General features: G+C 40.0%; 1 protein-coding gene across 1 annotated transcript in view; it reads left to right on the forward strand.

Moving 5' to 3' along the window:
• The first annotated feature begins 8,047 nt into the window (after positions 1–8,047).
• The window catches only part of LOC123461406 (immunoglobulin kappa light chain-like), a 55,242-nt gene continuing 41,146 nt past the window's right edge, over positions 8,048–22,143 (forward strand). The window contains exons 1-3 of the mRNA XM_045151455.1: positions 8,048–8,093; positions 8,234–8,550; positions 8,760–8,766. Coding sequence (XP_045007390.1) covers positions 8,048–8,093; positions 8,234–8,550; positions 8,760–8,766 — 370 coding nt within the window. The remainder of the gene's footprint in view (positions 8,094–8,233; positions 8,551–8,759; positions 8,767–22,143) is intronic.

Consider the following 22,143-nt stretch of genomic DNA (forward strand, 5'->3'; position numbering starts at 1 on the left):
AGACCTGACATATGTGCACATGCATACACACATGTGCGCACATGCAAATAAATAAATGTTTTAAAGAAATTAATAAAAAATTCTAATCATAATATCTTCAAAAATAAAATACCTAGTAATTAATTTAGCAAAGAAAGTGAAAGAGCTGGCCAATGAAAATGTTAGGACACTAGAAAAAGGCATTGGAAGATGTAAATATTCCCCCGTGCAAACTAATGCTCACACTGGGGCTGGTCGTGCAGGTGACGGTGCATTTTTATAGCAGGAAGCAGCTGGGCCTGCTGAGCTGAAGGGGTTGTGTTCCAGTCTGTACACTATGGGTGGAGAATGCTCCCACTGTTGACAGTGATAACTCACAGCATCTCCAGGCCCCGTGTTGCTGATGAGAGGGAGGGAGATCCCAGACCCGCTGCCACTGAAGCGAGCTGCGACTCCAGAAGCCAGCTTTGATGCACCACAAACAGGAGCACAGGAGAGACTGCTGGCTTCTGTTGGTACCAGTGCGAGTAACTAGTACTCACGCTGGAGCTGGTCGTGCAGGTGGTGGTGACCCTGTCCTCTTGATAAGCAGCCATGTTTTCTGGAGACTGGGTGAGCACAATTTGTCATTAGATACTATAACCATGACAGATAAATTAAAAGAGACAAAAGGTTTTGGAAATAGACATCTAAGAATACCTTCATATCACAAACTATGCAGAAGGAGAAGAAAAAGAAGTGCCTTCTCTTAGACTCAAACTTCTATGGGGAAGAATCATTCTGAATTCTGATGTTTTGGGCTCTTCTTTCTAACCTGGGATACTGAGCAGAACGAAGTTGACAATTCGGGCCTTGAAATATGCCATTTTGTCTGATCTCTGCCTCGGGCTATACACTTATTTTCTCAAAATGGTTTTCATGTAAGAAATATGCAACACCCTACTTGGATTTATAAACCTAAGTGGTATTTTAACTTATTTGTAGAAATTTAGTTCATAAGGGAGAAAAGTTCTCTATGTTTGTTTCTCAGAGGTGATACCTTGCCCTACCCCAGAACACTACCCATGTTTTGTTTTGTTTTGTTTTGTTTTGTTTTGTTTTGTTTTGTTTTGTTTTGTGGGGGCAGGGCTGTATTTGATGTACTTGCTAAGATGTACTTGTTAAATTCTAACTCCTTTCAGGCTGGAGAGACTTCTCAGTGGTTAAATACACTTGCTTGCAAATCTTTCCAAGCTATGTTGGCCAATATTGTTTCCCCAGTACCCAAGTAAAGGCAGATGTATGAAGTATGATGTGCATCTGGAGTTTCTTTGCAGGGACCTACGACTTTGGTGTGCCCAAACACGCACACAGACACACACAGACACACACACACACACTGTCTCTCTCTTCTCAATCATTCTGTTCACAAATAAATAAATAAATAAATAAAAGTATATTTTTAAAAAGAAAATCCTTGCCCCCTCCCAGATCATTATTCTCATTTGTTGGTAACTGATTAAATGTGGCCTTGTTCATCCACTAAAGTTTTATTAAATCACAGCCCACAGAGCAGTGGGAAAACTAAAATCCCACAAAAGTCAGGCATGGTCACATTTATTTGCACAGTATCCAAGCACTGATTTCTCCCAAAAGTGAAATGGACAACTAAACCCTACATTATGAAACAAAGGACACATATCAATTGCTTTTGTCAAGTATCATTTTCAGTTTTTTCTCCCATGTTGATTTTAACTGGTCCCAGGGCCTTAAGGAACATAAAGAGACTCATATAAGCAACATTCACAGTACAAGAAAAGTTTCTTTTACTAAAGTGTTTAGCTTTAAGTCCTGTTAACATACAAGAATTTTAAATAATTATTCTTGAATAAGCTTATAGTGAAGATTAAGCTTGGTTATCAACTTCATAGGATCTGGAATCAGTGAGGAGCTATTTTCCTTTTTGTTGCTTTTTTCTGATATGAGATCACACTATATTACTCAAACTTGTCTGAAACTTACTAGATAGCCCAGTTTGGCCTTGAACTCGTGCCCCATCTGCCTCTTCATTCTGAGTGCTGGAATTACATATATGTGTCACCATGCCTAGCTTATTTTTTTAGTAGATATAACATTCATTGTACAGGACATTTTCTTTATTAAAATTTATGTAATTGTTGGCTGGAGAGATAGCTTAGCAGTTAAGGCCCTTGCCTGTGAAATGTAAGGACCCAGGTTCAATTCCCCAGTAGTACCCATGTAAGTCAGATGCACAAGGTGATGCATGCATCTGGAGTTCATTTGCAGTGGCTGGAGGCCCTGGTTTTCCCAATCTCTCTATCAGCCTCTTTCTCTCTTCTGCAAATAAATAAATAAAATATTTTCTAAAAAATTATTTAGGGGCTTATGAGATAGCTTAGCATTTAAGGTCTTTGCCTATTAAGCCTAACAACTTATGTTCAAATCTCCAGGTCCCATGCAGCCAGACACAGTGATATAAGCATGCAATATCACACATACACACAACAGGGTGCAAGTGTCTGGAATTCATTCACTGAAGGCTTATGGTCCTGGTGTCTATTCTCTCTCTCCCTCTCTCCTTCTCTCACACACACACACAATAAAAAATATTTTTTAATTGCATAGGGGGCAGGGTCTCTTGCCACTGCAAACAAATAACAATATTTGCTCAGCTTTTTGTGTTCAGCTTTTGTGGGTGGCCTGGGAACCGAACCCTGGTCAGAAGGTTTTGCAAGCCAGTGCCTTTAATTGCTGAGTCATCTTTCTAGTCCCATAGTTACCATAAAGACATTGGTATAAAGTTATATAATATAGTTGCTCATATTTATCTCCATGTTCCCCTCCTCTTCCCTTACCTTCCAGTTCCCCCTTCATTTCTCCACACAAATTCACTTCCACCTTCTTGTCCATGCATATATATATATGTATATATGTGATTTATGTATTTATATAAAATCATGATTTATGTATTTATATAAAATCATACATACATGATTTATGTACTTATATAAAATCTAGGATCTAAAAATGAAACAAAGCATACAATGTTTATCTGAGTCTGATTTAGTTCACTTAGTATGATAATCTTCAGTTATACCCATTTTCCCAAAGGCAAGATAAATTTATTCTTTACAGCTGAATAAAACTCCACTAAGTCTATATACCACATTTTCCTTATACATTCCTGTGTTGAGGAACACCTATACCAATTCCTTAAAGGAGCCATTGTGAATAATGCTTCAAATAAACATCAATATAGCATATTCAGTTAGTGTTTTTCTGATAAATACCCAAGAGTAGGAGAGCTTGGTCATATGGTAGATCTATTTGTCATTTTCCCAGTAACCTCCATACTGATTTCCATAGTGTCTGAACTAATTCACATCCCAACCATCAGTGCATAAGTGTGTTTATTGCCATCATTCATTATTAATTTGTTTTCTTGGTAATAGCCATTCTGACTGAGGTGACATGGAATCCAGTGTGGCTTCAATTCACATTTCTTTGATAACTATAAATACTGTGCATTTTTATGTGTTTATTGCTTATTTTACTTCATATTTTTAATCTTTATTTTTATTTGTAGCTGATGATTTCATACACATAAAATATTTTTATATAATATTCACCCTCCAACTATTACCTCTTCTATATTTGTGTCTTTTTTTAGTGAACTAATAAATTAGGTTGGCTTACATATATGTGGGTAGGAAATTATTTACTGAAGCACAGAGAACTTACCAGTGCCAACATCATTGAAGAAAATGTCTCCCTCTCCCCCAGCAATCATGAACTGCCATAGCTCCTTGTGGAGGATAGCGTGGTCAACATACCATGACCATCTTAATGGGTCCCATCTTGTACATGCCTCGTGTACCCATCCACAGCTGCTGTGAGTTCAGGAATACAACAGCCACGTCATGTCAAGACCAAAGCTCACACAACACTCCTCCCCTTCTTCCAGCTCTTACATTCTTTCTGCCCCTCTTCTGTGATGCTGCCTGAACCTTGGAGGGGAAATGATATAGATGTCCCCATTTTAGGGCTGAGCATTCAACAGTCACTTATTTTCAGCCCTTTGACCAGTATGCATCACAGCATTAACTGTCAGCTACCAAGAGAAACTTCTCTGACTAAAGCTGAAAGTAGCACCAATCTAGGAGAACAAACACAAATATTTAGAAGGTTGTGGACTCTATGAGCTACACAACAAGCCAGGCAAGCCAGATTTGCCTACTGGTGCAACAGTGGCATGATTGTTTATGGGGTAATCTACTGCACTCTGGTTGAATTTGAGACCTGCTCTACAGAAGGAAATCATGCTTGGTATGGAAAACCTAATCAAAAGGCCATGTCTGGGTGGCTGTGGGCCCAAGAGGGAAAGCTCCTACTATTGTTTGACTAAATGGATATGTTGTGCTCATAAAGTTGCCCTCTAAGTATCTATGCCCATAGATTAGTGCTGCTCTCACTTGTGGTTAGAGATTATATATTGCATATACTAGGGATGAGAGAGGAGACTTAAAACACATCAAAGTGCTGAGAAAAGGTGAATACTAAATGCTCATCCCTAAATATGTCATATTTATTATGCCCTCCAAGACTTGGGGAACATTTTAGAAGAGAGGGACAGAAAGATTTAAAAGTCAGAGGATGGAGAGGATTTTCAGACCTAAAATTTAAGCTTCTTGATAGTGTCACAGATAAGAGAGGAAGTTATACAATCAGGATTACATTCCCCATAGAAGTTTGACTATAACAAATTTTTAAAAATATTTTCTTTATTATTTATTTGCAAGGAAAGAGAATGAGAATAGGTGCACCAGGTGTCTTCCTTATGCAAACGGATCCAGACTCATGCATCACTTTGTGCATCTGGCCCCACTGGGGACTCAAACCCAGGCCATCAGGCTCTCAAACTTAAGTGCCCTTAGCCACTGAGCCATCTCTCCAGCCCAAGAAATATGTTTAATTTATTTTGCCTTTCATAGTAAACTGGCATCTTCATGGAATAAAGGCATTCTAGAATTGTACCTATTATACATAATCATTTATGTATTCTGAATAATCAGTTCAGGTGGTGAAGTTCCACAGTCTGCTGTCTACAAACTGGAGATGCAAGAAAGCCAGTCATATAACTTAGATTCAGTCCAAAGACTGTGACTCTGAGAACTCACGAGGTAAATCCAGTCTGAATACCAGAAAATGTGAGGTGAGATGTTCTAGATCATTTAGTGAGTTGAGTTGGAATAATAATAAATAAATCCCTCATTCCTTAAGCTTTTAAGTCTACTTAGGGGATTAAATGAGACCCAAGTATAATTGGAGACAATGAAGTACTTACACATGTTTATATGCCCATGTCACAGAACCTGCAAATAAAAAGCAAATATTAACAGACCTTAAGGGAAAGAGAAACAACAATACAGCAAGAGTAAGTCACTTTAATATCTCACTTTCAATGATCATTATAATATTCAGATAAGAGATTAATAAAAAATAGTGGACATGAAGAACACAGTTAAGACAATGGATTTAACTGACATGAATCTAGAACTTTTCACCCAGTAGCAGAAGAAATGTCATTCTTCTCAAGCACATGCAGAATATTCTTCAGGACAGATAATAACTGAGAAATTAGGAAATTTGGGGGCCAAAAAAGTCCTAATAAGCCTGAGAAGATTGAAACCAGATCAAGTAACTTTTCTGATGGCATCATTATGAAACTAGAAATCAATAAAACATGAAAATGTGAAAATTCAAAACTAAAAAAAGTTAACCCTGAAAAACAATGGATTAAGCAACACAAAAATCAAAAGACAAATTAAAAGTTCCTCAAGGAAATGAAAATGGAAATGCATCATACAAAAACTCATAGGACATAAGAAAAGCAGATCTAGGGAGAAATAGTGATATATACCCAAACTAAGAAAAATAGAGCTTACAAACAAAAAACTTAACTTTATGTCCCAAGTAATTAGAAAAACAAGAACAAACTAAATTCAAAAAGAGAAAGATGGGAAATTAGGATTGGAGTAGAAATAAAACAAATAAGTACCAGCACATGATGTGTCCATACAAAGTTTCTACTTAATAAAAAAGAAAAGAAATAAACAGAGAAAACAAGAATAATTTTTAAATCAACAAAAGTTAGAACTAAATGACTTTTGAAATGATTAACAAAGTCAACAAACTCTCAGGCAAACTAAGAAAAAAGAGAGAAGACAAATAAAATTAGAAATAAAATAGGAAACATAAACTGGGTGTGGTGGTGCACACCTTTAATCCCAGCACTCGGGAAGCAGAGGTATGAGGATCGCTGTGAGTTCAAGGCCACCCTGAGACTACATAGTGAATTCCAGGTCATCCTGGGATAGAGTAAAACCCTACCTCAAAAAAAAAAAAAAAAGAAAAGAAAAGAAAGAAATGAAATGAAATGAAAGAGAGAACTTTCAAATTTATTTCATGCGATCCATATCACCATTTCCTAAGCAAAGAAAGATACCAAGGAAAGAAAACTATATGCCAATATCTATGATAAACAAGATGTGAAAATCCTAACAAACTGAGTTCATTACATTCAGTCCATTAATAAGATTATACAACATGTACACAGTCCATTAATACGATTATATACCACGACCAAGTAAGAATTACTCCTGGGCTGTAAGGATGGCTCGCATATACAAATTAGTAAATGTGATGCACCACATTAACACAAGGAAAGCTCAGAAGCCACATGATTGTGTTGGCAGATGTAGAAAAGGCACTTGAAAAAATCCCACATCCATTAATAATTTTAAAATACAAATAGAAGGCACTTACCTAAAGACATCAAACATATATGAAACGCGTTTCCATATCTAAAGAGTCCACATCTAATATAATCAGTAAAGAAAAGCTCCCCTTAGACTGCATGAGAACTGTACTGTATGTTTCCAGAAGTGTAGTGTATAGGAGGGAGGGAGGCACTTTTTTAAGTTTTTGGGTTTTTTAGTTGTTGTTGTTGTTTCGTTTGGTTTTGTTTTTCAAGGTAGGGTCTCACTCTAGCCTAGTCACTATGTAGTCTCAGGGCGGCCTTGAACTCATGGTGATCCGCCTACCTCTGCCTCCCTAGTGCTGGGATCAAAGGCGTGTGCCACCACACCCAGCGAGGGATGCACTTTTAATTTTGATTTGAAGGACTAAAGCTTCACCCAGGTTGACTTGCTCTTCTGTGAGGTAAGAGTGGAATGAGGACCAGTAGGTAGATTCCTTGGAAAAAGGCAGCAAGTCCCAGCCCAGGGGAGGGAGGACATCTCCACACACTGGAGGATCTGAAGAAAGCAGAACCCAGACCAAAAAAAGATAGAGGCCCACCTGACCCATCATCAGTCGGCAGTCCACGGTAAACCCAGGACAGGGACAGTGCCCACAGCGTGCGCAGTAAGTGCCCTTCAGTTGGCTAACATTACCACCAGGGAGAGACTCAACTATGACAAGAAACATCCACGTAACATTACTTAAGAGTTACGAACAAAGATGTAGGATTTTTTTCCCCACGGTTTCACCTAATAAGATGAAGGTAAATTGAGAAAGATGAGTGAGCCTCTGTGTTTCCTGGATTGGCGCTTAGCACACGCTCACCAGGGCCAGGCAAAGACGGGAAGCTAACTGCGGAACAGCAGGGTCTGCCCTCCCCAGCCCTGCCTTGGGAGCTAGCGGCCTTGGGCCTTTTTCTCCAGGAACTGCGTGACATTTGAGTGGCAACCAAGGGCTATCTATGTCTTTAAAGAACTGTGAACTCTTGAGTGGCATGTCCCTGGGGACCAGACATCTGTTTGCCCTGGAGTGGGAGCGAGTGTGACCCTCTCACCGCAAGTCCTGGGGGCAGGGCACAGGGCAGGGGCAGGTGGCCCAAGGGTGGCAGCAGCCCGACAGGCAGCCCTCTGCCCCACCTGCCCAGGCCTCGCCCTCCCTGAGGATTGCCTTTAACATCCCGCGCCTGGCCCCGCCTTGTGATGGATGGAGGCTTATAAAAGGGCTTCTTACAGGGCCAGAGCATCCCGAGAGGCAAGAGAGGCCCAAGATGGTAGCAGCCGTGCTTCTGGGCCTCCTGCTGCTCGGAACTCGAGGTGAGGGACATCCCCAGGGGACAGTGCCCAGAGGAGGAGCGCGGAGGGGTGGAGGGAGGAGGGAAGGCGGGTCGCAGCGCAGGCTTGCGCGGACTGGACGCCGCAGTGTCCCTGTGTCCACCTTGTGTCTCCGGTCACAGGTCTCCGTGGGCAGATTGTGCTCACTCAGTCGGGTTCGCCCCTGCCGGCCTCCCCGGGGGAGACGGTGTCCATCACGCGCAGGGCCAGCCAGAGCCTCCTCTTCTCGGACGGGAAGCACTACTTGTCCTGGTACCAGCAAGGGCCCGGGCAGACCTTCCGCGCGCTCCTTTACCACGCTTCCACCCGCCGTGACGGGGTCCCCGCCCGCTTCAGTGGCAGCGGATCTGGGTCGGAATTCACCCTCACCATTGCTGACGTGGAGCCCCAGGACTTTCAGACTTACTACTGCCTTCAAACCCTGAAGAGCCCTCCCACAGTGGTTGGACCCTGAGCAATAACTCCTCGACCGGGCTCCGCTGCCGCACCCGCTCCCGACGCGGGGACGCTGCTGCTCTCAGCGGCCGAGGAAGTCAGCGTGTGGGCGGTGGGAAACAGCTCGGGGTCATTGAGCACGGGCTGCTGCATCTGTGGATTGAACCCACTTGATTGTGGTGCATGGTCTTCTTGATGTGTTCTTGAACCCAGTTTGCCAGTATTTTATTGAGAATTTTTGTGTCTATGGTCAACTGGGAGAATGGCCTAAATCATAACATCTGTAAAAAGAAATAGCATGACTTCTTCCTTTCCTATTTGTACCTCTTATTTCTTTGTCTTTTCTCATTGCTCTAGGGCTAAACCACCTGCATCATCTTGAATAGAGTGAAGAGAATGGATTTTACTGGAGATGGTTTAAGGTTTTCCCTATCAATATAATATTAGTTAGGGTTTTGGTTTTTGGTTTTGGGGGGGCTTGGGGTTTTTTGGTTTTTCAAGGTGGAGTTTCACTCTAGTTCAGGCTGACCTGTAATTCACTATGTAGTCTCAGGGTGGCCCCCAAACTCATGGTGAGCCTCCTACTGCCTGAATGCTGGGATTAAGGGCGTGCACTACCACACCCAGCCGTGGTTTTTATTATAAAGGAATGTTGGATTTAGGAGGGTCTAGAAAGAAGCAGAATAAGTATTTTCTCATTTATACTCCTTGTTTCTCCCATTTTTTTCTTTTACTATACTTTGGTAGTGTTTTTACTTTATTGTATATTTTAATGAGTTAAATTATTTAAATTTTTATTCACCGTTATATAATTTTATAAATACATTTTCGTCATTATTGGACTTTGTTTTTTGCCCTTTTTCTTCTGGTTTCATTTTGTCCTTCATATCCCCCTTTTCATACTATATTTCTAGTGCATTTTTAATGCATTTTTTCAATTTTTTTCTGACTTAAAAACAATTTGGGGGGCTTGAGAAGTGGATTAGCATTTAGACACTTACCTACAAAGCCTAAGGACCCAGGTTCAATTCTTCAGTACCCACATAAGCCAGATGCACAAGGTGGCTCATGTTGCTGGGGTTCGTTTGCACTGGGTGGAGGCCCTGGCATGCCCATATTCTCACCCTCTCCCTCTCTTTCTCCTCTCCCCCACCTTTCTCTCTCTCTCTCTCCCCCTCCCTCTCTCAAATAATCTGCTTCTCTTTTTCAGACATGCAGATCCTAAGGAGAAAACCACCCCATCGTACCTCAAAAGGGCCCCAACTGAAACTAAGAAGAACTGGGGAAACAAGCAAGGATGCTGTTTTCTTTGTGAACCTGGTGCCAGCACAAGGGTGAAGGAAATAGACACAGAGAACAATTAACTCCTACCGAACCAGATATCCAGAGACACAGAGGCGCCCAAGACCTCATCACTGAAGCAGACCTAAAACGAACCCAACATGGCTCAGGGAAATTTGCAGAAGAGGGGCAGAGAGAATGTCAGAGCCACACGTTTGGTTATACATACACAGAGACATTTCCTCCTGCCCATAACTGAGGGCTAACCCCACAATGCACGACCCATATACCCCAACAAGAAGGGTCCCTGTGGAGGAGGAGGCCAGGGAGGAAGTTAACAATGGTACCAACTTGACTGTATTCACTGAGTAAAAGACTAATAAAAATTTTTAAATCTGAAAAAAAAAATAAAAAAGGTTTGAAACAACTTTGCTTTTGTTCTTTGTTATTTCTTTTTTTCATTTTTAATAACTTTTTGCACCTTTCTTTCCTTCTCCTAACATTCTCCCTACTTTTTTCTTTAATCTATTTATTTTTTCATTTCCTTTTTCTTCCTGTTTCCTTTTTAGATTCTTTTTTCAAGCATTTTATTGATCACCTCCATGCATGTACACTTGATCATAATCCTCTCCTATTCCCTTACTTTGTCTCCTACATCCTCCTCTCCTAAATCCTTTTACTTTTTTTTAATATATTTCACTTATTTATTTATTTGAGACAGAGAAAGAGAAAGGGAGAGAGACAGAATGGGCACACGAAGGCCTCCAGCCACTGCAAACGAACTCCAGAAGCATGCGCCCCCTTGTGCATCTGGCTAACGTGGGTCCTAGAGAGTTGAGCCAGGATCCTTAGGCTTTGCAGGCAAATGCCTTAACTGCTAAGACATCTCTCCAGTGCCTAAATCCTTTTTCTTTCCAACTAGTACCTCTTCTATTTTGATGTCATCATTCTTTGCACTCATATTATGCAAATCTTGTATAAATAGTGTCAAGCACTGTAAGGTCATAACTGCAAATTTTGTATCTGGAATACATCATTCCACAGTACTCCACCCAATCCTTTGGCTCTTATATTCGTTCCAACACCTCTTCCTCAATGGTCTCTGAAACAGAGGGTGTTATAAAGCTGTCTTTCAGTGCTAAACACTCCATTGTCACTGCCTCTCAGCAGTATGATGAGTTTTGGGTATTCTCAGTAGTCACTGTGACCTTCTCTAACAAAAAGTCAGAGAGTAGAATTAATGTATGGGTGTAAACATAACTATTTAGAAGGTAATTTAAGGGGCATAATATACCTATTTAGCAAAACATTAGTAGCTTCCCCCTAGAGCTTATGACCTCCCCAGCCAGTGGATTTTTGACTAGGTTTTAAATTCAAAGCATGAATTCCCTCCTATGGAGTGTGTCTCAAATGCAATCAGAGAGTAGCTGGTTTCCCCCATATCAGATATGCCACTATTACAACATTTGGCACATTTGCCTGACTGGCCAGCTATAGTACCTTGAATGTTCTGTCCCCCAAAAGATTAGGGTGCTTTCTTAACATTTGAATATCAAGGCACCTGATTGGAAAAGTTGTCACTGGTGTTGGATGCTGGGGTCCAGCTCAAAGGTGTTACTGGAGGAAACTCTGTTTCTAGCCCAAAGGTATGCAGAGCTCTTGAGTTCTGTCTAAGTCTCTGCTGTTTACTGAGGTTGTGTGTTTGTTTGTGGTGCTGGCTGGCCTGTGGGGGGTGTCTTTCTCTGCTTGGACCTGTGAAAAGGATCCAGTTTCTTCTGCCATTATGGAAATTCCCCTGAATATGTAGTCCTGAAGTAAATCTCATTCCTCACATCAAATGTGTGTTTGGAAGTTCACTCCAGCAACATGAAGCTGAGTATAATGCCAGTTATGTAGCTTTCAAGGTCCACTACTGATTAAAACCAGTAATGACTTTTCTTCTGCAGCAGGCGCATAGTACTTACCCACAATGTTGAAAGATGCCAGTTTGTCAATAGGGAGGAGGATTCCAGCTCAGCTCCAGCTTGGTTTCTTAGTGTCCTGCAGCCAAAGTATGTACGATCATCAGCAATAGGGTTTTACCGTCCAGTTCTAACGGACAACTAAGAGCTTTCTTGCTTCCTTTCTTTATGTCACTTATTTGCTGCTTTCATGTTTACAATAATTAACTTCAAAGCACACTACATTGGCTTTGCAAAGGCCAACTACCTAAATTAAATCAAGATGAGATTAATTAAATAGACCTATAACCAGCATGGAGATCCGAACAGTTATCAATAATCTCCCCACTAAAAAAAGCCCAGGCCCAGATGGATTCACTGCTAAATTTTACCAAACCTTCAAGGAAGAGATAACACCATTGCTTCTTAAGCTTTTCCAGGAAATAGAAAAAGAAGGAATTCTAGAAAATTCCTTCTATGAAGCCAGCATCACCTTGATACCAAAACCAGGCAAAGATAGAACAAAAAAAGAAAATTACAGACCAATCTCCCTCATGAACATAGATGCAAAAATTCTCAACAAAATATTGGCAAACAGAATACAAGAATATATCAGAAAGATCAATCACCCTGACCAAGTAGGCTATATACCAGAGATGCAGGGATGGTTCAATATATGCAACTCTAAAAATATAATACATTATATAAATGGGTTGAAGGACAAAAAATCACATGATCATCTCATTAGATGCAGAGAAAGCATTTGACAAAATCCAACATCCCTTCATGATAAAAGTCTTACAGAGACTGGGATTAGAAGGAACGTACCTCAATATAATAAAAGCTATTTATGACATGCCTACAGCCAACATATTATTAAATGGGGGAAAACTGGAATCACTCCCATTCACAATTGCATCAGAAAAAAAAAGTACCTTGGAATAAACCTAACCAAGGAAGTTAAGAATCTCTACAATGAGAACTTTAAAACTCTCAAGTGAGAGGGCTGGAGAGATGGGTTAGTGGTTAAGCACTTGCCTGTGAAGCCTAAGGACCCCGGTTTGAGGCTCGGTTCCCCAGGTCCCATGTTAGCCAGATGCACAAGGGGGCGCACGTGTCTGGAGTTCGTTTGCAGTGGCTGGAAGCCCTGGCATGCCCATTCTCTCTCTCTCCATCTATCTGTCTTTCTCTCTGTGTCTGACGCTCTCAAATAAATAAATAAATAAAAATTAAAAAAAAAACTCTCAAGTGAGAAATTGCAGAAGACACTAGAAAGGGGAAAAACATCCCTTGTTCCTGGATTGGAAGAATCAATATTATGAAAATGGCAATCTTATCAAAAGCAATATACATATTTTATGCAATCCCTATCAAAATTCCAAAGACATTCTTCATGGAAATAGAAAAAACAATACAAAAATTCATTTGGAATCACAAAAAACCTCGAATATCTAAAATAATACTGAGCAACAAAAATGAGGCTGGTGGTATCACCATACCTGATTTTAACCTATACTACAGAGCCATAGTAACAAAAACAGCATGGTACTGGCACAAAAGCAGACATGTAGATCAATGGAACAGAATAGAGGACCCATATGTAAGTCCAGGTAGCTATAGCCACCTGATATTCGATAAAAATGCCAAAAATACTCATTGGAGAAAAGACAGCTGCTTCAGCAAATGGTGTTGGGAAAAATGGATATATATCTGCAGAAGGATGAAAATAGATTCTTCTCTCTCTCCATGCACAAGAATTAAGTCCAAATGCATTAAGGACTTTAACATCAGACCTGAAACTCTTTAAGTGCTAGAGGAAAAAGTAGGGGAAACCCTTCAACATATTTGTCTTGGCAAAGACTTTCTGAATACAACCCCAATTGCTCAGGCAATAAAACCACAGATTAATCACTGGGACCTCATGAAATTACAAAGATTTTGCACTGCAAAGGACACAGTGAAAAAAGCAAAGAGGCAACCTACAGAAAGGGGAAAAATCTTTGCCAGCTATACATCAGATAGAGAATTAATATCTAGGATATACAAAGAACTCAAAAAGTTAAATAATAAGGAATCAAACAAGCCAATCAAAAAATGGGCTTTGGAGCTAAATAGAGCATTCTCAAAGGAAGAAATATGAATGGCATATAAGCATCTAAAAAAAAGTTCTACATCACTAGTCATCAGGGAAATGCAGATTAAAACTACATTGAGATTCCATCTCACTCCTGTCAGATTGGCCACCATCATGAAAACAAATGATCATAAATGTTGGCGGGGATGTGGAAAAAGAGGAACCCTTCTACACTGCTGGTGGGAATGCAATCTGGTCCAGCCATTGTGGAAATCAGTGTGGAGGTTCCTAAAACAGCTAAAGATTGATCTACCATATGACCCAGCTATAGCACTGCTAGGCATATATCCAAAGGAATCATCTCATTTCCTTAGAAGTACATGCTCAACCATGTTTATTGCTGCTCAATTTATAATAGCTGGGAAGTGGAACCAGCCTAGATGTCCCTCAACTGGTGAGTGGATAATGAAGATGTGGCACATTTATACAATGGAGTTCTACTTAGTGGTAAAGAAAAATGAAGTTACAAAATTTGCAGAAAAATGTGTGGATATGGAAAGGATTATACTAAGTGAGGTAACCCAGGCCCAGAAAGCCAAGCGCCACATGTTCTTTCTCATATGTGGATCCTAGCTGCAGATGATTGGGCCTCTGCATGACAAGGAAAATACTCAGTAGCAGAGGCCAGTAAGTTAAAAAGGAGATATAAAGGGAAGAGAAAGGAAGGGAGGAGGGTTCTTAATAGGTTGGTATTGTATATATGTAAGTAGAATGACTGAGATGGGGAGGTAATATGATGGAGAATGGAATTTCGAAGGGGAAAGTGCAGTGGTGGAGGAGGGAGGGCATTACCATGGGATATTTTTTATAATCATGGAAAATGTTAATAAAAATTGTGAAAAGAAAAAACAAAGAAAATGAAAGCTGAGGTTCTGGAAATGTGGTTCAATGGTAGAGTGCTTGCCTAGCATGCATGAAACCCAGAGTTATACCCCCAGTATGAGATAGAGAGAAAGAAGGCTGAAATATGAGTATGATCGATTACTAAAAATGCATGCTATAACGTCCTTAAGCTTGCTAAAGGTGGACCACAAGTCTGTGCCTAGTCACCCAGTCAAGGAATCCCTCCAGGGGTGACACAGGGTGCCTTAGGGGCCAACTGCAGCCTATGGCTATGTTGTTTGGGTCTCAGCAGTCTGGTTGCTTTTTCAATTGGTTAGTTGCTTAAGTGATCTATTTTCTTTTTATTTATTTATTTTAAAAATATTTGTTTATTTATTTGAGAGAGAGAAAGAGGCAGAGATAGATGGAGAGGGAGAGAGAGGGAGAAAATGGATGCTCCAGGGCCTCCAGCCACTGCAAACAAACTCCAGATGCATGCACCCCCTTGTGCATCTGGCTTACTTGGGTCCTGGAGAATCGAACCAGGATCCTTTGGCTTTGCAGGCAAATGCCTTAATCGCTAAGCCATCTCTCCAGCCCCAAGTAATCTATTTTCTATTGTAAGAAAAGGAGGCAGAAACTTTAGGAAGAGGTTTATTTAGCTCGCAGGTTTGGAGACTAAGCATCCTTGGTCAGGCAGCAGCATTGTCAGCCTCTGCTGAGTCTCCTACACACGCGACTGTCACGGCACGGCAGAAAGACAGAAAGGGACAAGAAGGATCCACACTGCTGACGGCTTTGTAACAACTGACTCCAATTGACTCTGCAAGACCATAGTTGTCCCTTTTAAGACATGCTAAGTAGGGGTTAGGGAATGGCTTAGCGGTTAAGGCACTTGCCTGTGAAGCCTAAGAACCACGGTTCAATCCCCCAGGACCCATGTAAGCCAGATGCACAAGGTGGCACATGAATCTGGAGCTTGTTTGCAGTGGCTGGAGCCCTGGCTCGCCCATTCTCTCTCTGTCTGCCCCCCTCTATCTCTCTCGCAAATAAATAAATAACACATTTTAAAAGAAAAAATAAAATAAAATAAAATTTTAAAAAAGACAGGTTCCTGACAATGGCCATCATGAATTTGCCAACATCTGAGTGGCCTCTGTTGTAGTTACCTTCATGTATCTGGGGATAAAACACCTGACCAAAAGTAGCTGATAGGAGGGAAGGGTGTGTTTTGGCTTACAGTCTTGAGGGGAAGCTTCATTGTGAGAGGTAAAGGGTGCTAAAGCAGAGGCTAAACATCATATCTTGCCACAGCAGCTGGCAGAACACAGCAAGAATAAGCTGAGCTCTGACAAAAGGGAAGCTGGACTATAACACCCCTAAGCCCACCCCTAGCAGCACACCTCCTCCAGCAAAGCTCCACCTCTCATTCTACCAGCTGGGAGCCAAGTATTCAAAATACATGAGTCTAAACACACATACACACACATGGGTCTATTGGGGCCATCTCATTCAAATCACCATAGCCACCTTGAAATTCACCAGTGAAACTTTTTGAAGGCTCTAATTCTGAACGATTATATTGACTGAAACCTAAAGAGAACTCCCAGAAACAACTGTAATCCATTCCCAAATTTCTCCTCAAATGATAGATGTAAGAGAATAAGCTTTTAACGTTTTATGCTGCTAGATTTGGGGGCAATATTTATACATAAATATACAATGAATGCAGAAATTAATGTAAGAAATTAAGGAAAATATGAGCATAAGTACTTGATGTCAATTAGCTGTATAAAATAATATTTTACAAGGTCAAATATGCATTGGAGTAAAAGATATAATAACATCATATATATATATCAGGAAGAAGGACAGTGGAAATAAAGCATCAACTCATCCTTGAATTGTCAATGAAAGTTTAAAGAGGCTAGTTCAGGGGAGTTGGAAGAATTAAAAGAGTGATTCTTTTCAAGGTATTTTACTTGTTTGTTAATAAATGGTTTTTAAAAAGAAAATCAAGGGCAGGAGAGGTGGCTCAGCAGTTAAAAGCACTTGCTTACAAATTCTGATAGATTGAGTTTGATTCCCCAGTACCTACATAGAGCCAGATGCACAAAGTAGTACATGCATCTGGAAGTTTTGAGAAAATAATTTCATTGAGGGAAAACATAGAAGTAATTATACATTTTCCTGTTTCTGCTTTACCTATAGCAGTAACTGAAAGAGCTGTGTGCTCCAAACAGTGAAACCTCTGGTAGGCTGGTCCCCTGAGGAATTGCATGAAGCAGAGCACTTTCCGTTCCCTTTGGAGAATACCCTTGGGCATGATGCAACATAAGCAAGATTTGTTGGTATTATATCATCAGGTTGGGACATGGTATAATCCACCTCATCCTAATATAAATGAACAAAAGAAAACTTGAACAGAGTAATTAGAGATGTCTATGTCGGTTAAAATGTCAAATTAAACATGTGCTTACCGGGCGTGGTGGCGCACGCCTTTAATCCCAGCACTCGGGAGGCAGAGGTAGGAGGATCGCCAAGAGTTCGAGGCCACCCTGAGAATACATAGTGAATTCCAGGTCAGCCTGAGCTAGAGTGAGACCCTACCTTATAAAAAAAAAAAAAAAAAAAAACATGTGCTTGAAGAAAATACAATGTTTTCAGGGCTGATTGCTGTTGTCCAATTTATTTGCACACTCCCATTGCCCTCTTCTATGCAATAGGTAGGACACTACATAAGTTTTTTATATAAGTGGGAAACTGAAGGTGAAAGCCTCTATATCCACAGCACAGTATTCCTGTGGTGCTTACTGTAATGTCTACAGTCCAGATGGCTACTTCCCCATCTACATGACTTGAAGACTAAGTCAAAGTCCACCTTATATCTATCATACCTGTGATATGATGAAATAGAGACCAGAACACAAGTGTCTGACCCAGGTTAGTTACTTATTCTTTGGCTTAAGTGAAGCTAAAACCAAATCCCTTAACATGAATTTTGTGTCCTTTCCCCTATATGCTATCACTTTTCCAGACCTAAATTAGCACAGCGGGCTAGAAATGTGAAAATGTGCTATTATAGACATTCCTGACTTATTTCATTTGCTTCTCTAAGATGGGTCTTCTTACTGGCTCACAGAAGCTACAGCAGGAACTGAATATTTTCTTCTTTCCCACTGCTATTTGTGAGGTTTAAACTTAAACTTATGACTTGTTTCTCATAACAAATAATACAATTTATGCCTTTTAGTATGTGTATGTGTGTATATGTGTGTGTGTCAATTCTTTTAATATATGTATTTTTTATTGGCAACTTTTATACTTACAGACAACAAACCATGGCATTTTTCTCCCCTCCCCCACTTTCTCCTTCATAACTCTGCTCTCTGTCATATCCCCTCCCTCTCTCCATTAGTCTCTCATTTAATTCGATGTCATCATCTTTTTCTCCTATTATGAGGGTCTTTTGTGGATACTGCTAGGCAATGCAAAGTCTTGAATATTGAGGCCAAATTCTGTCCAGAGAGTTGTATGTAAGGAGTGGTACCCTTCCTTTGGTGCTTACATTCTTTCCTCCACCTCTTCCGCAAAGGACCCTGATCCTTGGAGGGTGTGAGATGTTTCAGTGCTGGACACTCCTTCGTCCCTACTTCTCAGCACTATGCTGTCTTTTGGGTCAACCCAGTGGTCATCACCATCTGAAAAGAGAAGCTTCTCTAACCAGAAGTGAGAGTAGCATTAATATATGAGTATGAATATTAAGTGTAGTGCTTTCAGGGCAATTTGGTGAAAGTAATAAATGCATTCATTCAGACAAGAGCAGGCTTTAAACCCCTAAGCCTCGTGACCTCCCCTTCCATAGGCTTTTGATTAGGTTTTCAGTACCAAGCATGTATTACCTCCCATAGCGTGGGCCTTCAATACAATTAGAGTACAATTGGTTTCCCCTAGAGCAGATATGCCACTATGACACTCGTTCCGTCATTTGGCCTGTCTGGCCAAACTTGAGGTTTCTAGTGTCCACTGTTTGACTGCTGATGACTTCTGTTTCTCATAAGACAACATATAGTGCAGCTTTTTCCAGATTTCAGTTGGCTGGGCTACAGGGAGAAGGTTTTCTGCTCAGCACCAACTTGATTCCTCAGTGACTTTGCTGCTCAGGCATGTGAAGTCTTCAGCAACAGGGTCTTACCATCTTGTTCTCATGGGGAACAAACCTTGGCAATAGCCTACAATGTTTTGGTGGCAAGAGAGACCTCACTGGCCAGCAACTCACTGGAAGGTATCCCATCCCAGGCACTGAAAATTTTCTAGTGACAATCTATGTCTTCTGGACATGCCATTATTTAAGAAAGTAGATTTTCATATGTCTTAGTCAGAATACCTTGAATTTTGATTGACGCTCCCCACTCCTTTCTTTTATACAAGCTCTTCCTCTGCCCTCACTTAAGCCTTTCCCCTCCCTGTAATCTGTTCTTCTACTTAAATATATACAATACCATCCTCTTAAGACCTTCCCTTCCCTCCTTCCCTTATAGTCTTTTTCTAGCTTATGGGCCTCTACTACTGATTTTTGACTCCAGATCACACACAAGTCTATACATTTGTAGCTAGGATCCACATATAAGAGAGAACATGTGACGTTTAGCTTTCTGGGCCTGGGTTACCTCACTTAGTATAATCCTTTCCAGATACATCCAATTCCCTGCAAATTTCATAATTTTATTTTTCTTTACCTCTGAATAGAACTCCATTGTGTAGATGTATGACATCTTTATAATCAATCCATTCCTCTATGGAGGGATGTCTAGGTAGCTAGGCATTTCCTAGCTATTGTGAATAGAGCAGCAATAAACATGGTTGTGCAAGAATCTCTACAGTAGTGAGAAGAGTCATCAGGATATATGCCTAGGAGTGCTATAGCTGGATCATATGGCAATTATATTTTTAGCTGTCTCAAGAAGCTCCACACTGATTTCCACAATGGCTGTACCAGATTACATTCCCACCCAACAGTGTAGAAGGGTTACCCTTTTACCACATCCTTGCCAAGATTTATTGTCATTTGTTTTCTTAATGATAGCCATTCTGACGGGAGAGAGACAGAATCTCAAGGTAGTTTTAATTTGTATTTCCCTGATTGCTAAGGATGTAGAACACTTTTTTAGATGTTTATATGTCATCTGTATTTCTTACAGTGAGAACTCTCTATTTGGTTCCAAATCCCACTTTTTGATTGGGTTGTTTTCTTATTGTTCTGTTTTTTGAGTTCTTTGTATATTCTGGATATTAATCCTCTGTCAGATGTGTAACTGACAAAGATTTTCTCCCATTCTGTAGGTTGTCTCTTTGTTCTATCCAGTGTCCCTAGCTGTACAAAAGCTTTGTAATTTCATGAGACCCCAGTAGCTGATTAGTGGTTTAATTTTTTGAGCAATTAGGGTTATATTCAGAAAGTCATTAGCTGTGCAAATATGTTGAAAGGCTTCCCCTACTTTTTCCTCTAGCAATTTCAGAGTTTTAGGTCTGATATTAAGGTCCCTGATCCACTTGGATTTGATTCTTGTGCATGGAGAAAGACAAGGATCTATTTTCATCTTTCTACATATAGATATCCAGTTTTTCCCAGCATCACTTGTTGAAGAGGCTATCTTTTCTCCAATGAATATTTTGGGCATTTTTGTCAAAAATCAGATGGCTGTAGCTGCATGAATTAATATCTGGGTCTTCTATCCTGTTCCATTGATCTACATGTCTGTCTTTGTGCCAATACCATGCTGTTTTGTTAGTATGGCTTTGTAATATAGCCTAAAATTGGGTATGGTGATACCACTGGCCTTATATTGTTGCTCAAAATAATTTTGGCTATTCAAGATTTTTTGTGCTTCCAAATGAAATTTAGGATTTTTTTTCTATTCCTGTGAAGAATGCCATTGGAATTTTAATGGGCATTGCATTAAATATGTAGATTGCTTTTGGTAAGATTGACATTTTCATAATATTAATTCTTCCAATCAATAACATGGGATATCTTTCCATTTCCTTGTGTCTTCTGCAATTTCTCACTTGAGTGTTTTAAAGTTCTCATTGTAGAGCTACTTCTTCCCTAGTTAAGTTTATTCCAAGGTGCCTTTTTTGTTTTTTTGAGGCAATTGTGAATGGGAGAGATTCCCTGATTTCATTCTCCACATGTTTGTTGTTAGTATATAGGAAAGCTGATGGTTTCTGTGTGTTTATTTTGTATCCTGCTACATTGCTAAAAGTGTTTATCAGCTCTAACAGTTTGCTGGTAGAGTTTTTAGGGGCTTTTATGAGTAGAATCATATCATCTGCAAATAGTGATAATCTGATCTCTTCCTTTCCAGTTTGTATCTCTTTTATGAGTGTCTATTGCCTTATTACAATAGCTAACTCTTCCAGGACTATATTAAATAAAAGTAGGGACAGTGGACACCTTGTTTTGTTCCTGAATTCAGTGGAAAAGCTTCAAGTTTTTCACCATTTAGTATTATGTTGGCTGCAGGTTTGTCATAAATAGCTTTTATTATATTGAGATATGTTCCTTCTAGTTCCAGTTTCTGTAATACTTTTACCATGAAAGAATATTGGATTTTGTCAAGTGCATTTTCTGCATCTATTGAGATGATCATGTGATTTTGGTCCTTAAGACCATTTATATGATATATTACATTTATTGATTTGTGTACGTTGAACCATCACTGAATCCCTAGGATAAAGCTAACTTGGTCAGGGTGAATGATCTTTCTGATATATTCTTGTATTCTGTTTGCCGATAATTTGTTGAGAATCTTTGCATCTATGTTCATGAGGGATATTGGTCTGTAATTTTCTTTCTTTTTTTTTGTTCTGCCTTTCCCTGGTTCTGGTATGACAATGATGCTCACTTCATAGGAGTACTGTAGAATTCCTTCCTTTTCTATTTTATGGAAAAGTTTGAGAAGCATTGGTGTTAGTTCTTCCAGGAAGGTCTGGTAAAATACACCAGTGAATCCATCTGGGCCTGGACTTCTCTGAGTTGGGAGACTTTTCATAACTGCTTGGATCTCTGTAGTTGTTATATGTCTATTTAAATAGTTAATCTCATGTTCATTTAATTTTGGTAGGTCATATGAATCAAGGAAATCACCCATTTCTTTCAGATTTTCAAACTAAGAGGCACATATATTCTTAACGTATGTCCTTATAATTGTCTGAAGTTCTTTGGTATGTGCTGTAATGGTGACTTTTGCATCTCTAATTTTATTAATTTTTGTCTCATCTCTCTTCTGGTCAAATGTGCTAGAGGTTTATCAATCTTGTTTATCCTTTCAAAGAACCAACTCTGTTTTGTTGATTCTTTGGATTGCTTTTGGGGGAGGGGGATTCTATTTCATTAACTTCTGCCCCAATATTTATG

Source organism: Jaculus jaculus, chromosome 6, assembly GCF_020740685.1.
Source record: "Jaculus jaculus isolate mJacJac1 chromosome 6, mJacJac1.mat.Y.cur, whole genome shotgun sequence".
NCBI lineage: Eukaryota > Metazoa > Chordata > Mammalia > Rodentia > Dipodidae > Jaculus > Jaculus jaculus.